This window comes from Panthera leo, chromosome B4, assembly GCF_018350215.1.
Source record: "Panthera leo isolate Ple1 chromosome B4, P.leo_Ple1_pat1.1, whole genome shotgun sequence".
Lineage (NCBI taxonomy): Eukaryota > Metazoa > Chordata > Mammalia > Carnivora > Felidae > Panthera > Panthera leo.
In genome coordinates, this window is record NC_056685.1 from 97,952,509 (window position 1) to 97,967,295 (window position 14,787).

Sequence of the window (14,787 nt, forward strand, 5' to 3'; positions counted from 1 at the left end):
AACTAGAAATAATTAAAAGTCAATTATATAAGTGAAATTTTCAAACGTATTCGGAGAACTGTTCCTAAAATCATATTTTGGATCCTACCAAAAGGCGCACGTCATTATTTGCCATTTTCATGAGGGAATCAATTAGGCATGTGTGGTGAATTCATTAGGGAATGTTTAAATCTACAAATAATAGAAAACAGCAGCATCCTTGCAATCCATTTACATTAGAAATAAGGAAAGTCCGACACGTTTAGCTCTCCGAACCAAACGAAATCGTAAACTGCGAGGCTTCCCAGGGACCTGCGCGGAGGGAGAAGTACCGCGAGTCTGCGCGGGACCAGTGCGCAGGCGTTCTGAGGGGCGGAAGTTAGGAGGCGGGGCTAAGCCCGGACCTGGGAGCGGAAGAGGCCGGGGTTGCTGGCTGAAGCGCCGAGACCGTTTGGCGGTGAGTCCGGGGCCAGCCTGAGCTCAAAGTCCCAGACCCCAGGAGACGCCAGAAGAAACCGAAGGACTTGAGGTTCGGGAGCAGTCGCCGCTGGCCGCTGCTCTGCCTCCGCCCCCGCGGACGCCTCCGCCCCCGCCGCCTGAGGACGCGGCCCTGACAGGCCTCTAGGCCTAGGCGCGGCCCGAGGAGCCCGACGTGTTGCTGCCGGTGCTGCTGTGAGTAATACGAGCGCCCTCTCCACAGTCGTTTACAGATTAAAATGGAGGAAATTTCGTTGGCTAACCTGGATACTAACAAGCTAGAGGCCATCGCTCAGGAGATATACGTAGACCTAATAGAGGATTCTTGTTTGGGCTTCTGCTTTGAGGTGCATCGGGCAGTCAAGTGTGGCTACTTCTACCTGGAGTTCGCAGAAACTGGTAGCGTGAAGGATTTTGGCATTCAGCCTGTGGAAGATAAAGGAGCGTGCCGCCTTCCGCTTTGCTCCCTTCCCGGAGAATCTGGGAATGGGCCTGATCAGCAGCTGCAACGCTCACCCCCAGAATTCCAGTAGCTGCAACATGAGAGAGTCAGAGGGTGACCAGGACAATAACATAGACCGGTCCTGTGGTTTGGAGAAGTTAGGTATCTAAGTAGAAAAAGAAAAAAAATAAAATAAATAAGACAAAAGTCCCAATTCCCATTGAAGATCCTAGCCTTTAAAAACCCAAAGTGGAGAATTTAGGAATTCGGATCCTTTTATAAGTATATTACCTGGAATCAGCTTTGAAACCCTGGGCAGGAGGAGCTGTGCATCCTGTGCACCGTACCGTGCAGGTCGAGCTCTACACCAGGAAGTGCACAAGTGTACTGTGTCCAGCGCACAGGTGAGCAGCTGTGTACCCAGCATATAAATCCTTTGGTTCCTCAGCCTTGCCGTCTGCCTGATGTCAAGGGCTTTCTCGGTAACTGACAGTTTGGACATAGCTGATGGTCAGGCCTTAATCACTGGGCCTCAGTGGGACTGCTCCTGTGATCTCTGAGCCTCTGATTTGGACTTCTCCAAGACAAGTGAAAGTCAGGTATGAGATCTGGATGTTAACAGTTCCAATTTGGGAAAACCAAGAAAAAGAATTACAACTGAATCTGGTAGGGGAAGCTCTGTGATCTTGGCTCCAACAAGAAGAAAAGGTCAAAGCTACCAGTTTCCCAAAGGTCCAGCATTTACAGTGACTTGAACAGACTTGGGGACAAGGGCTAACCTTTTGCTGAACAGAGCCCTTTGTCTTGCACCCCACCCGGTGGCATAGGCTTGGTAAATGGACAACTTGGTTATCCGGGCAGGCTGAGGATTTAGTTACGATTCCTTGAAGAGGTAGCAGGGGCCTCTGCAACTATGCACGATCTCTTAAACTGCAAGATTCCTATCTGGATATATGATGCTGTGAACAACAGTTTGGTGGGGCAGTCATTTTCCTACTCTGAGTTACTATAGTGTTACCTAGCCAGTCTGTGTGTCTGACTTGGTCATTATGCCAGGTCACTACCTGCCTCTCATGCCAGAGGCAGGCCTGAATTACTGAAAAGTATAATGGCCATGCAGGAGACTGATTTGAAAGCTGAGCCCAGAGGGGACCTCTTCCAGCTACCTTCAGTGTTAATGGGTTAGTACTAGGAGCCAAGGAGCAAGACTGGGTTGTCTCTCATCTGACTGCAGTATCCTATTGAATGCCCCTGTTCCTTGGGTTGGTCAGTCAAAGCTCTGTTACGGTGACCATCTAGACTGTCCCCACCTCTGTCCCTCATGAGGGGCAGCCCCTTCCATTCAGTCCCATTTGGACATTCTTGACAACAAGAGCTGTCCTTTTGTTGTCAGAAGTCAGGGAATGGGATAGGCAAGGATGGGAAATGTGAGCCACATATCAAAACTACCCTCCACTTTACTCCCTGATCGAGGGTTTATGAAGTGTAGAGGGGTGAGAGCCCCAAAGTGAGCGGGAACGGTGCTGCTTTATTTGAAATGTTTTCTTACCTCATTCTGTGCCCCAGTAAGGGGCCCAGCCTCATCTGTCTGGCTTGGCCCCATGTTCCTACTGTCCCCTGCTCCACTGCCTATCTGGTGCAGCTCACGACTCCAGGTGCTGCCTGCCACCCTGCTTTCACACTGACCAGTTTCAATTCATCTCTCTTGATGCTCCTGCTTCTGAAGCCTGCCCAGTTTCCCTTTCCTTGGCTTGTTTTAAGTTTTCCTTTTCTTCTTCTTCTTCTTCTTCTTCTTCTTCTTCTTCTTCTTCTTCTTTTTTTCTTCCAGGAGATCCAGAGAAGAATTTTTCTGAGGGGTTCCTCTGTTCAGATTAAAATGGGGAGAGAACATAATTTTTTGTATATGAAAGGCAGTGTCATGCCTAAGCATTTTCCTATAGGACTGCCTTGCTAGATGCCTTCCTGCTGTGTCTTACTTCATAAGGAGTTACATCTTCCCACCTCCACTTGGATACTGCCTCTTAGGACCTAAGCAGAAGACCAGTAAAGACTGACTGACACACATGAGGATGGAGTGGGTCCTGATCTGTTTTCTCTAAACCTTGCTGTGCATGTATCCTTATCCCAGAAGGAACTGTTTGGACTGTATGGACTGATTTGTGTTACATATAGACATTAAGGGAACCATAGTAATAGGGCTGGCTTCAAGACTGTCTATTATTGCATTCTCCCCCTGGAATTGTTCTGGTCAGGGTTAAGGTGTAGTTACAGATTGGTCTTCAAGAATCTTAATAACTTTTTAGAAAGTTAAACTTCAGCAAGAGCTAAGATAATTTTGGGTTATCTGCCCTTGATTTTATAGACATCTCCTTCTAAGGGGATACATAGGGAAAGGAGGATCTAAGTAAAACTCTGGCCTATTCCCAAATAACGTCTGAGAAACAGGCTGAAGGTAGGGTCATCGTCCACTCTTCCTTCAGGGAGGGAGCTCTGATTGTGATATTACTGTTTGCTTTCTGGTCTTTCTCTTGGTTAGAGGAGGAAGAAGTGGAAAGTAATTTTGAAAAATCATTGGTTCATATTACCTCCCTCTTGGTTATTGTTTTTGTTTTTTGCCCTCACGTTATTAGGGCAGTAGCCCTAGGCCTCTCCTGGTTGGGTATGAAGTGGGCTAGGTCCAACAGGTGCCCTGAGGGGACAAGCTAACTCCTTTCTTTTCTGGGGAGTGAATGCTCCCTACCATATAGTTGACAGTGGTTAGGAACTCTCCCTTTCCCTACCTATCTTCCCTCTAACAGCAGAATTCCTATCCCTCCTTCCTTCCTCAATTAAGTATATTGATCACCCTGTAATTCTATTATGTATCTGAGTGTGTGTGTATGGGGGGAAGGGGTTCTTTACAAATTTTTGTGGTTTGTGGCTTTTTCTTCCATACATTAGTTCCCACCACCGCATGTCCAGGGGCCATTGCCTGGCATTATCGCATGCTGGGATCATTGGGGAAGTGTAGTGAAGCTCACCACTGTCCTTTGTTTTGGAGATTATTATTTTTGCATAAGTAGTCCATCCTATACAGATTGCTAACTGTGTATTCCCCTTGCCCCTATGGCTGCTGGTGTAAATAAACTGCATCTCCCCATTGGTAAACAGTACTAATAAAATTTTAAAAAATGACTTTATTTAGACTGTATGTTCATCTTTTAAGATTATACATGTTTTTCAGGTATTGACATAGTAAAATAAATGTTGAATTGCTGTTGAACCTTTATCATTTTCTCCTGAATGGGAGTTTTATCAAAGTAGAGGAACTTTGTCCAACTTTATTTCTCCATCTAGTCCTACACATTTAGCCTTCTGCAACATCCAGTGTAAGAAACGAAGTAGGTGGTAAAATAAATACAATCCAAGCCTGTCACTAAATGAGTCCAATATGAAAGTCAGTTCTCTTTGAGTGGAACTCAAGATACCATAATATATACATTTTATCACCTTTTCAAGCTCATACCCTTGCTCTCAAAAGACACATGATTCATAGCAGAAAATGAGTTGGCCTTTCTAAAGGTAATTTTTTTCCCAATACTTTTCATTATTTTTTTTACCCCAACTCTTTAGGTCTTTCAGTTTGTTTTTAAAGTAATTCTGAGAATTTTTATTCCTTTCAGTTCCTAATCCAGAGGTGGAGCACTTCTCTTAGAAATTATACATATTGCTTAGTGCTGTTCAAACTTGTTGGCTAAATGTTCTAGTTCATTAAAAAAAAAAAGTCCCAAATTGGAAGTAATATTTAGACGAGTAAAAATTATGATAGAAATGGGGCCAGCAGAAAAATAATCTCAGCACAATACCTCAGGGATGTTATGGACCTGTACCATGGTATTGAGTCACCTAACATTTAAATGTAGCTGCAACAAATACTTGTGGATTTTATTTTGTATGTTTAGATTTAAATTAAATGTATTTGGTGCTAACCTAATTTTCTAAATGAGGATTTGCAAGATCTCAATGCTTACTGGATCCATTTGATTTCAGGACTTTTAAATTCTTCCTTTTCATGTTTTCTAACTAATGATCTTCATATTTAAAAAGAAAAAAAAAAGCATACCTTTTAACTCCCTGGATACTGCATTTTAACTACAGCATGTACCTTGAGGTCAGGAACCTAATTAATGGTTACTTGATGTTGACAAAGATGAAGACCCTGAAAATAAAGTATGCTCTGTAGTTAAGTATTCAGGAAGAGCTTTATTTGCACACAGTAATAATTAGTAATAATTTAGTATTGGTCATAATAACTCATTAGGACCCATCTGAGTTACTTTGAAGTGTTATATATGTATTTTTAATGTTTATCTTTGAGAGAGAAAGAGTGTGAGCAGAGGAGGATCAGAGAGAGGAAGACACAGAATCTGAAGCAGGCTCCAGGCTCTGAGCTGTCAACCCAGAGCCCAACGAGGGGCTTGAATTCATGGACCATGAGATCATGACCTGAGCTGAAGTTGGATGCTTAACTGACTGAGCCACCCAGGTGCCCCTTATGTGTTATAATTTTTTAAAAAGGGGGTACCTGGGCGGCTCATTCAGTTGAGCATCTGACTTTGGCTCAGGTCATGACCTTGTGGTTCATGAGTTCAAGCCCTGCGCTGGGCTCATTGCTGTCCACGCAGACTCCACTTTGGATCCTCTGTCCCCCTCTCTCTCTGCCCCTCCTCTGCTTGTGCATTCTCTCTCTCTCTCAAAAAAGAAAAACATTTTAAAAAGTATAAAATAAGTATATTAATGTGCTAAAATAAAAGCCCAGCACTTATACTTTATTAAACACCTTTTCATGTTAGTCCTCAAAATAGTTACCTTGGTTAGTGCTGGTTCTCAGATCAGTTAGAGTAACATCAGACTTTAGAAGTTTCACTCTGCTGTGGAGGATGCAAGCTGTTTAATTCTCATTCATGTTCCAAATAATGCCCATGATGCTTAGGAGGATAACGTTTGTTACAAGTGATGCACTTGTTAAAAAATATTGCAGATAAACCTATAAATCCTTGTGTGGCTTTTCTCTTTCCATATTTTTCAAAATGTTTTTCAAAAATTTTCAATCATATATTACTTGAGTCTTGCTGGAAAAATGTGTGCTGAAAAGGAAATAGTACATTCATTTTAGAGATGAGAAAATATGTTCAAAACAGTGATTTACTCATATTTCAAAAAAAAATACAGAAGCAATAGAAGCAAAAGTAGAATTCTGGTGCTAGGCTAGTGCTCTTTGTTGAAGCAATGAATTTTTAAACTAATAAATGAATGGAGTAAAGGGCAAAATGACAGTTAAAGTAGAATTAAAAAATTGAGATGCTAGTGAAAACTTAAAGGCAATGAATCTGAAAACATTGAAAAAATGGAAAATCTATTAAAAATATAACTCCAAGGAACTTTTATCTTTTTAACAAATGAATACATCTAGAAGTTAAGAAAACTAATCTCATCTCTACCCAGATACATAAACACTAGCTACTTAGAATTTTATAGACAATACGACAAAAAAACATGATTATAAGCTAAGTGTATTGTGAAGATAGATGAAAAAAATGAAGATGTTAGCAAACCAACTCCTTTAAAATATCAAAAATAAACATTATCAACAAGTAAGGTTAATACCAGGAAAGAAAGATTTTTACTCAGAAAATCATTGAAGAAAAACCATGTGAAAATTTTGGTAGATACAGAAAAATAGTTTCAAAATTAAATACCAATTATTAATTTAAAAATGCTTATTAGTCACATAGAAACAAAGGCTAAAAAAGTTTCATACAATGATAAAGTATGTATTAAAAATCTACAGTTGCTTTGCTTAACCGTGAATACTTGGAAGTATTCTCTTTAAAAGCAGGAATGGAAAAAAAAAATTCTCATTCTCAAATGATATCAACATGGGTAATTTTATAGAATCTATTAACATACCATTGGAAATAATGGTAGAATACTGTAGAGTTGCTGGATATAAAATCAATATCCAAAATCAGAATAATAGAAATTTTAAAACTTAACATTTACAATATGATGCAAAAAAAATATAATGGTCTTATTAATTAATATGACAATAGAGGTATACAGTTTTATGGAGAAGATGATAAAATTTTCTTCTGGCATATCGAAGTAAACCCAAATACATGGAGAGTAATAGGGGGTTCATAGATTGGAAGTTCATTATCATCACTCCAAATATATGAATTGAAAGTAATCTTGATTAAAATCCAAGTAGATATTTTTGTGTAATTTGACAAACTAATTTTAACTTTTAGATGAAAGGCAAGGTGCAAGAATAGACAAGATCTTTTTAACAAATTGTCTTACATAGTGTGGTTTTGGTGCAGAAAAAAACAGAATAAAGATTTCAGAATTAAACGGAAAAACACACGCACATTTATATTATTCTGATGTATGACTAAATCCAAATCCTAATGTACAATAATTAGTGGATTATAAACTAATATATTGTTCTGGAATTACCCATAAAACCATGCAAAAATTTATGTATAAAACCATATAAAAATTATCATGTAGATTTAAGACTTACTGTGGAAAAGTAAAACATCAAACCTTTGTAGAGACATATAGGAGCATATGTATATAATTATAGGAAGATTTCTAAAGTAAACCACCAAAGTAAAAGGTAGACATATTGGACCGTTTTCATAAATGTAAAGCTTTCTGTGCCTTGTCATACTAGAAACACAAATGCTATGACATGCTACTAGAAGTGCTGTAGTTCTTATCACTGGTAAATTGTTAGGAAAATAGTTACACGATTCACAAATGAACAAAGTAAAAGAGCATCTCATTTGAAGAAATTCAAATGGCAAAAGAGATGTGAAAAGTTTACTTAGATTCAGAGAAATGCAAACTAAAAACATGAAATACCAGTTTATACCACTCAGTGTGGTTAAAATAAAAAAGGGTGATGATATCAAGTCTGAGAGTCATATAGAGCAATTAAAACTCTTACACATTTCTGGTGGGCTGTAAATTGATATATTTTTGAAAAGCAGTTTGGAAATACTGCAGTTGATAAGCATAACCAATACTCCAATTGTCAACCTCTTGTACCATTATTTGTAATAGGAAAAAGTTGAAAGCTATATACATTCCCATTTAAAAATAGTCACTAGGAGCACCTGGCTGGCTCAGTCAGTTAAGCATCAGACTCTTGATTTCAGTTCAGGTCATGATCTCACAGTTTGTGAGTTGAGTCCCACGTTAGGCTCTATGCTGACAATGCAGAGCTGGCCTGGGATTCTCTCCCTCTCACTCTCTGCCCCTTGCCCGCTCACACACAGGTGGTCTCTCTCAAAATAAATAAACATTTAAATAAATAAAAAAATAGAAATAGTCACTATACAGAAGTGAAGATAGCCAGGGCTATACAAATAAATACTTAGTAAAACATATATTCTTATAATTTGTTACCTTTTGTTTGAAGCTTAACAATGTGCAAACCAATGCTATATATTGCTTACGGATATATACATACGTAATAAAAAGTATACGCAAATGCTAAACTGGACTTCTACTTCCATGTGTATATGACCTAGATATTGGAAAAAGACGTCTTGATGCAAAACATCTGAATGCTGAATAAATTGCAACAAAGATACTACAAGGGTCTTGCTATCCTGCCGATAAAGTAAGGGAAACACACCAGCTTTCCCTCATCAATACACACACACTCAAAAGCACAAACCAGAGATACAAGGAAAAACAGAAGGTGGTGCTGCACTGAGGAACATACAAATACCAGAAACTTTCAGATGAGAATGGGAGATTATGCCTTTATCATCAAAAATTGAGACCATTACGCTGCACATAAATACAAGGCACCTGACATACTCTTTTCACCCTTACTGAAAGGATGGGCAGAGTGAAAGAGACAGAGACCTTCCTGACTACAGAGCAAACAGATAAGAAAGTCTGTGCCATGGCCTGAGCTGAAATTAAAAAATAAAAATATCATCATCATCATCATCATCATCATCATCATTTCCTTTGGGAATATGTACTCATACCTTTGCTTTCACATAGTTACCTACCCTGCTACTCAGAGAACAGTCCACCTGAAAATTACATAGTATATGTCTAAGATGATACACCTCTTGACCATGTGATAGAATTTGGGTCCCTCAACATTCTCACAAAATATAAGCTCGCAATGAAAGAAACATCTATTTCTTTAAAGATTTCAGAGACTGGGGCCTGTTTTGGATTCTGTGTCTCGCTCTCTCTCTGCCCCCTCCCCTGCTCATACTCTGTCTCTCTCTCTCAAAAAAATACATAAAACATTAAAAAAATAAAATAAAGTAAAAAAATAAAGATTTCCCTTATAGTTATCATATTCTGCATTTAATAATGCTGCTTACAAGAAAGGAGTTCTGATTCTGTAGATTATTATTTCTGCTAAGTCTCTACAAATGTAGTACTACTTTCCAGTAAATAAAATTATTAAACACAGAATATAAAGGCTATGAATTAGACCCTTAAGTCAGTGGATGGAATTACAAACATGAACAAGAGGGAATAATGATGATGCAGTTATGAAAATGAATAGAACTTTTCAAAATGAAAAGAATGCCAGTAAAATAAAAAATTCAATGTATACGGTAAAATCTCAGTTTAATCAAACTGGAAAAAAGAGATAAAGGAAAGAATCAGCATGAAGCACAGTCTGTTGGTGATGTCACTGTGCTTGCTTATTTAGACAGCAGAGGTGTGTTTGTGTTTGCCTCCTTGTCTCCCATTTATAAGCCCTCAGGCCACTTTATTTTGTTTTTTCTTCGCTGCACTTTCGCCTTTACCATTATAATTATACAGTTTAATTATATATTACATTATAATGATAAAAGTGAAAGTGCAGCAAAGAAACAAGGTGGTGGCACTGAAAGTGCAGATGTGATCAGAAGATGGCTGACCATGGGAATGGTGATACTGCCCACGTTCTCAAGACCCAAGGTAATGCAGCCAGAGGAACTTAATGAAGGCAAAATTATCAATGTAAATGAGAAAATGTGACAAAAAGAATAAAGATGTTTCAGAGGAAGTGAAACTACTAGTATACTTGACATTAAGGGACATCAGATATATTTCAAAATATTGAGGGCACAGGGGGCAAAATGTGTGGTAGGTGGAATTCTAAAGATGGTCTTGAGATTTTTGTTACCTGGTTATTCAACCAAACAGTAAGCTAAATACTATCGTGAAGGGATTTTGCAGATGTAAGTCAAGTGCCAAGTCAGTTGACCTGGAGATTATTTGACTGGACTTGACCCAGTCAAGTGAGGACTTTAAAAGCAAAGTGTTCTCCATTTCGTGGTAGAAGACATCAGAGAGATTTGTGTGGGAAGGATTCAATGAACCATTGCCGGCATTGAAGATGAAAGGGGGGCATGTGACAAGGAATGCAGGTGCGTCTTGCAGCTGAGTGGCCTTTCTGATAGCTAGCAAGGAAAGGAGTATCCATCTGACCAAAACCCACAGAAAATTAAATATGCCAACAATCTGAATGAGCTTGGAAGCTGATCCTTTCCCAAAGCCTTCAGATAAGAGCCTAGCCCAGCTGGCACTTCGTCTTTGGCTCCCGAGACCCCTCTGCCAAGCATGCCCTGACTTCTGACCCGGAGAACAGTGAGACAAGTGAGGACTGTTTTAAGCAGCTAGATTTGTGGTAAGTAATTACACAGCATTAAAAACTAATACAGCTGTAACTGATCCAAACTGAGGAAGGATTATGATAACTTTCCAAGACTTAGAAATATCCTCATCCCAAATCATGACTTATTTATGAGAATAAGGTAAGCACTGTTAAAACTAATCTTGATGTATTTTAATACAAATGAAAATTATTTTCAGTGTTTCTAATATTTATATTTACAGCGTAATAAATAAATACTGGTTTTATGATTTTTTTACTTCCTCATACATTTGCTCACTGAAAATAAAAGAGTTTTTAGGGGTGCATGGGTAGCTCAGCCAGTTAAGTGTCCAACTTCGGCTCAGGTCATGATATCTCAGTTCGTGAGTTTGAGCCCCGCATGGGGCTTTGTGCTGACAACTCAGAGCCTGGAGCCTGCTTCAGATTCTGTGTCTCCCTCTCTCTCCATTCCTTTCCCGCTTGCACTCTCTCTCTCTCTCAAAACTAAACATTAATTTTTTTAAGTAAAAAAAAATAAAAGCTTTTAATATTTTCACAAAAAAATTTTTAAAGTGATTAGATGACCTTAATTCTTCCACTTTGTTAAGATTACTTTGCACTGTTTCAGCTTGCATGATCAATTTTACTGTCCATACAACCTGCAAAGATAATGCTGCCTGTATTACTATCACTTATTTTATTAAAATATTTCAGAGATGTTAATACTGTATCTTTTCTAAAATATATTCCAAATTCAAAAAATTACAAGCCAAGAAATCACACATCAACCTTTGATAGCGTAGGTGGGTTAGCCTAAAACGCAAATGGTATGGGTCCCCCTAGATAGCTCTAAGACTGACTGAAGAAAAAGAAGGAAAACAGTTGGTAGCAAAAGCGGAGAAAGAAAAATATAGGCTAAAGGGAATGGGGAGTATTTAAACAAGAATCCTTGGGAGGAGGAAGGTACTATCTGCATTAATGAAAAATCTCAAAGTGAATTGCGTAAGAAAATGCAAAATATAAGAAGAGAAAAGTTGCTGGGCATTGCACTCAGATGTTTGTCTCTTGATACTCTATTAGTAGTGAATTTGGGAAGGGAACTCATTCTTTATGAATTCTGACTTTCTCTTTCTATTATTAGATATAGCAATAGTACTTCACAGTTATAAAAACTATGTAAGTTTTAGCCTAGTTGGGATAATGGGTAGTGCAGGAATAAATTAAGGCTTTCCTGAGAAAGTGATATTTAAACTGAAAACCTAGAGTTAGAGTTACCTAGGATAAATTTGTCAGAGTAGATGAAGAGTAAATTGGGAATGGATTGTTGGAGGGGGATGGAGATGGAACAAAGGAGTTGGAACCTGTGTGTTAGAGAGAGAGCCGTGTGTTAGAGAAAGAGAACCATTCAAATGGAAAGCTTAAAGCTCCAGGAAAATTATCATGTTATGATTCTTGTAGATGGGGGGAAAAATCTGTTAATTGATATAAAACCACGTATCCCTTCCATTTCTATCAGGAGCATCTTTCAGGATGCTCTTGAAAGCAAATGTCATTAGATGGTGATCTTTAATATTGGCATAAATCCCTTACTTGGATTTTATCAGGTAAATAGATAAATCATAATTAGGAATATAATTTCATAGAACTCTAAGCAAACAAACTCGTTAATATAACACCTTACACCTGCAAGGTTAATCTTACATCTGCAAGATTCGAGTGCTGCTTTAAATACATAATGGCCTCTCTACTTTTAATGTGTTTTTGTCTCCTAAACTTATTCTTCTCCCACTGGATTCTCCCCAGTCTCCCAGCCCTTTCTGTTTTCAGACACATGCACCCATGCATGCCCATATGCCTGTGCACACACAAGATGTAACTAAACCAAGCCCCAGTTCAGAGTAAGGTTAGCTAATCTGCTTTTGCTCTTGCTGCTGTATGAATTATTACCATTTAGGGCTTACTTGCAGAGCAACTACTTTTACTGTTTCAAGGAATATTAGTGTTGGCTTCTGAAGTACTTCCCTTACAGCTAAATTTTCTTTTCCAATTGAAAGTGCTTGTGTTATGTCTGCTTAATATTGGATTCAACAATGATGCAACAATTGATTTAGACTTTGTGTAATAGATTGGGGGAAAAAAACCCAAACAATAAGCTCAGTTGTGACTCTGCAACAAACTCTGTGACCCCAAACAGACAAGTTTTTTCACTGATAAATTAATAGGCTTAAATGAAGTGATTTCTTGGTTCCATTCCACTTCTAACATTCTGTGATTCCATGAGCTAAACTGTTTAGTCCAACTCATAAAGCATGGAAGGTCCAGATTCAAATATCTTTATCCTTAATTTTTCCATATATCCCAAATTACTCCATCAGTTAATCCACTGTACATTTTTTACTATATGCCAATGCAAGGCATACCTTTGTTTCTAACTTCTGATCAGTTTCATACTATTATCAAATATTACTTTCTGTGTAAATTTACCACTTGCTTTAAAGACTTACTGTCACCACCCCCATTATAGTTTGGACTTCAAATCTATTTTTTAAAAATCTCTGTTACTCTGTGGGCCTTAACTAGGTAATGATATAATTTATTGCCCAAAACATAATACTTTCGAAAGGACAAGGAGGCACCATCAATAACACCTAAATAACCGTTGTAAACCAAGACTCTCCCAAGAAAACCAGGATGTAGGGTCACTCTAGTAATAACCCTTTGGGCCCTGTTAAGACAGGAGGTCTGATAAATATTTTATACATCCACACGATAAAGCAGCTTAATTATCTTTTTCAATCTGAACCTAATAAATGCCCCTAGTATACCACTTTCTGCCTCTAGTGCTCCCTTGGAACTATCTCATAGCTTTCCCAAGTAGTAAAAATTGTAACTGTTATAGACCAGTTGACACTATTATCATGCAGGGTGAGGTAGATGCAGGGTGAGGTAGACTGTACTATAGATTATCTTTCTTCCTGTTAATAATGAATAACCTATAATAAGTACTAGATAAACCAATTGGAGTCTTTATTCTTTTATATATTCTACACTATTGGAATATTATTTGAATAGAGGTGGTTTTATTAATCTATTCTTGCATCCTTCTGTCATTACACAGAAGAGTTATTACAGCTAATGTTAATAAGTCGGCATCTGATATTTAGGGATCTTGGTTGTTGACTTTTATTTCCATCACAGGGAAAACTTATCAATAATATGTGGTATGTGAACAACAGATTGTGACAGCCCCCTCTTTGGAGCACTCCCCTGCCTACTCTACCTCCCACCACCTCGGTCTCAAATCTCTATGCAAATCACTCTCACCTCTCCCATTACTAATGGAGAGGAGCAGAGTAAGACAGTCCTTGTAAGCAGGGACCATTTACCCTAATATAGCTCCTTATGAGGTATAGAATTGTCTATTAGAATGTAAGTTTCATGAGAACTTACTTATATTTATACTTATACTGCCCAACACAGTGTCTGGCACATTATAGATGTTCAATAAATATTGCTAGAATAATGACAGAAGTAAATGTGTAATGAATGGAATAATGTTCTGTTATATAATTCAAGAATAAAACAATGGATTCATTTTGTTCTTAGCAAAGGATGAACAAAATTCTCTTACCATTATTTCAATTATGAAATCAATCTTCTTTCTAGATATTTGTATATTCCAGGTTTTCATTTATCTTTTTTAAAAATGTAACATCACACACTTTTAAGCAAATTCAATTTTTCTAAGAATCAAGAATTTTAAAATTATCTTTTAGAAATGTAGCAAACTACTATTTGTCCTTTGCCTAGTACATTGTTAATCCAAACAGTGAAATGGTAAGTTTTTATGTTTGGTTGCAAAAGGCAAATAAGATAAATTAATATTCATCTCATAGCTTCCATTTCCTATGAAGCACCTTGGCAATTAAAATTTGATGAGTTTATTTTCTCTTTTTGCGGGACAGCATGAATGAGATCATCACAACCTGCGTAAGAAGCTAAAATGTTAGGTTTCAAGGGTGGACTATTATATGATGATTTAGTCACAAATTTTACATTTTAGTTTTACATAGAAAAACAAACTTACGATCAGGTAGCTTATTACAGCAAAAGAAAAGTTTATAACAAAACATACAATACCACAACAAAAGTAGCCAACAAATCTTAGCTACAATTAAATTTAACCACTAGAACAAAGAAAACTCCTAGCTTTAAGACA

At 37.9% G+C, this 14,787-nt stretch overlaps 1 protein-coding gene across 1 annotated transcript; it reads left to right on the forward strand.

Moving 5' to 3' along the window:
* The first annotated feature begins 381 nt into the window (after positions 1-381).
* On the forward strand, positions 382-4,077 carry ATXN7L3B (ataxin 7 like 3B). The gene has a single exon (XM_042947190.1). It carries the CDS (start codon positions 696-698, stop codon positions 987-989), a length of 294 nt encoding a protein of 97 aa, XP_042803124.1. The 5' UTR covers positions 382-695; the 3' UTR covers positions 990-4,077.
* The last annotated feature ends 10,710 nt before the right edge of the window (positions 4,078-14,787 follow it).

What these genes read in the sequence shown, in the direction of transcription:
- ATXN7L3B (XM_042947190.1), top strand. Translation starts at nt 696, where the DNA reads ATGGAGGAAATTTCGTTGGCTAACCTGGATACTAACAAGCTAGAGGCC.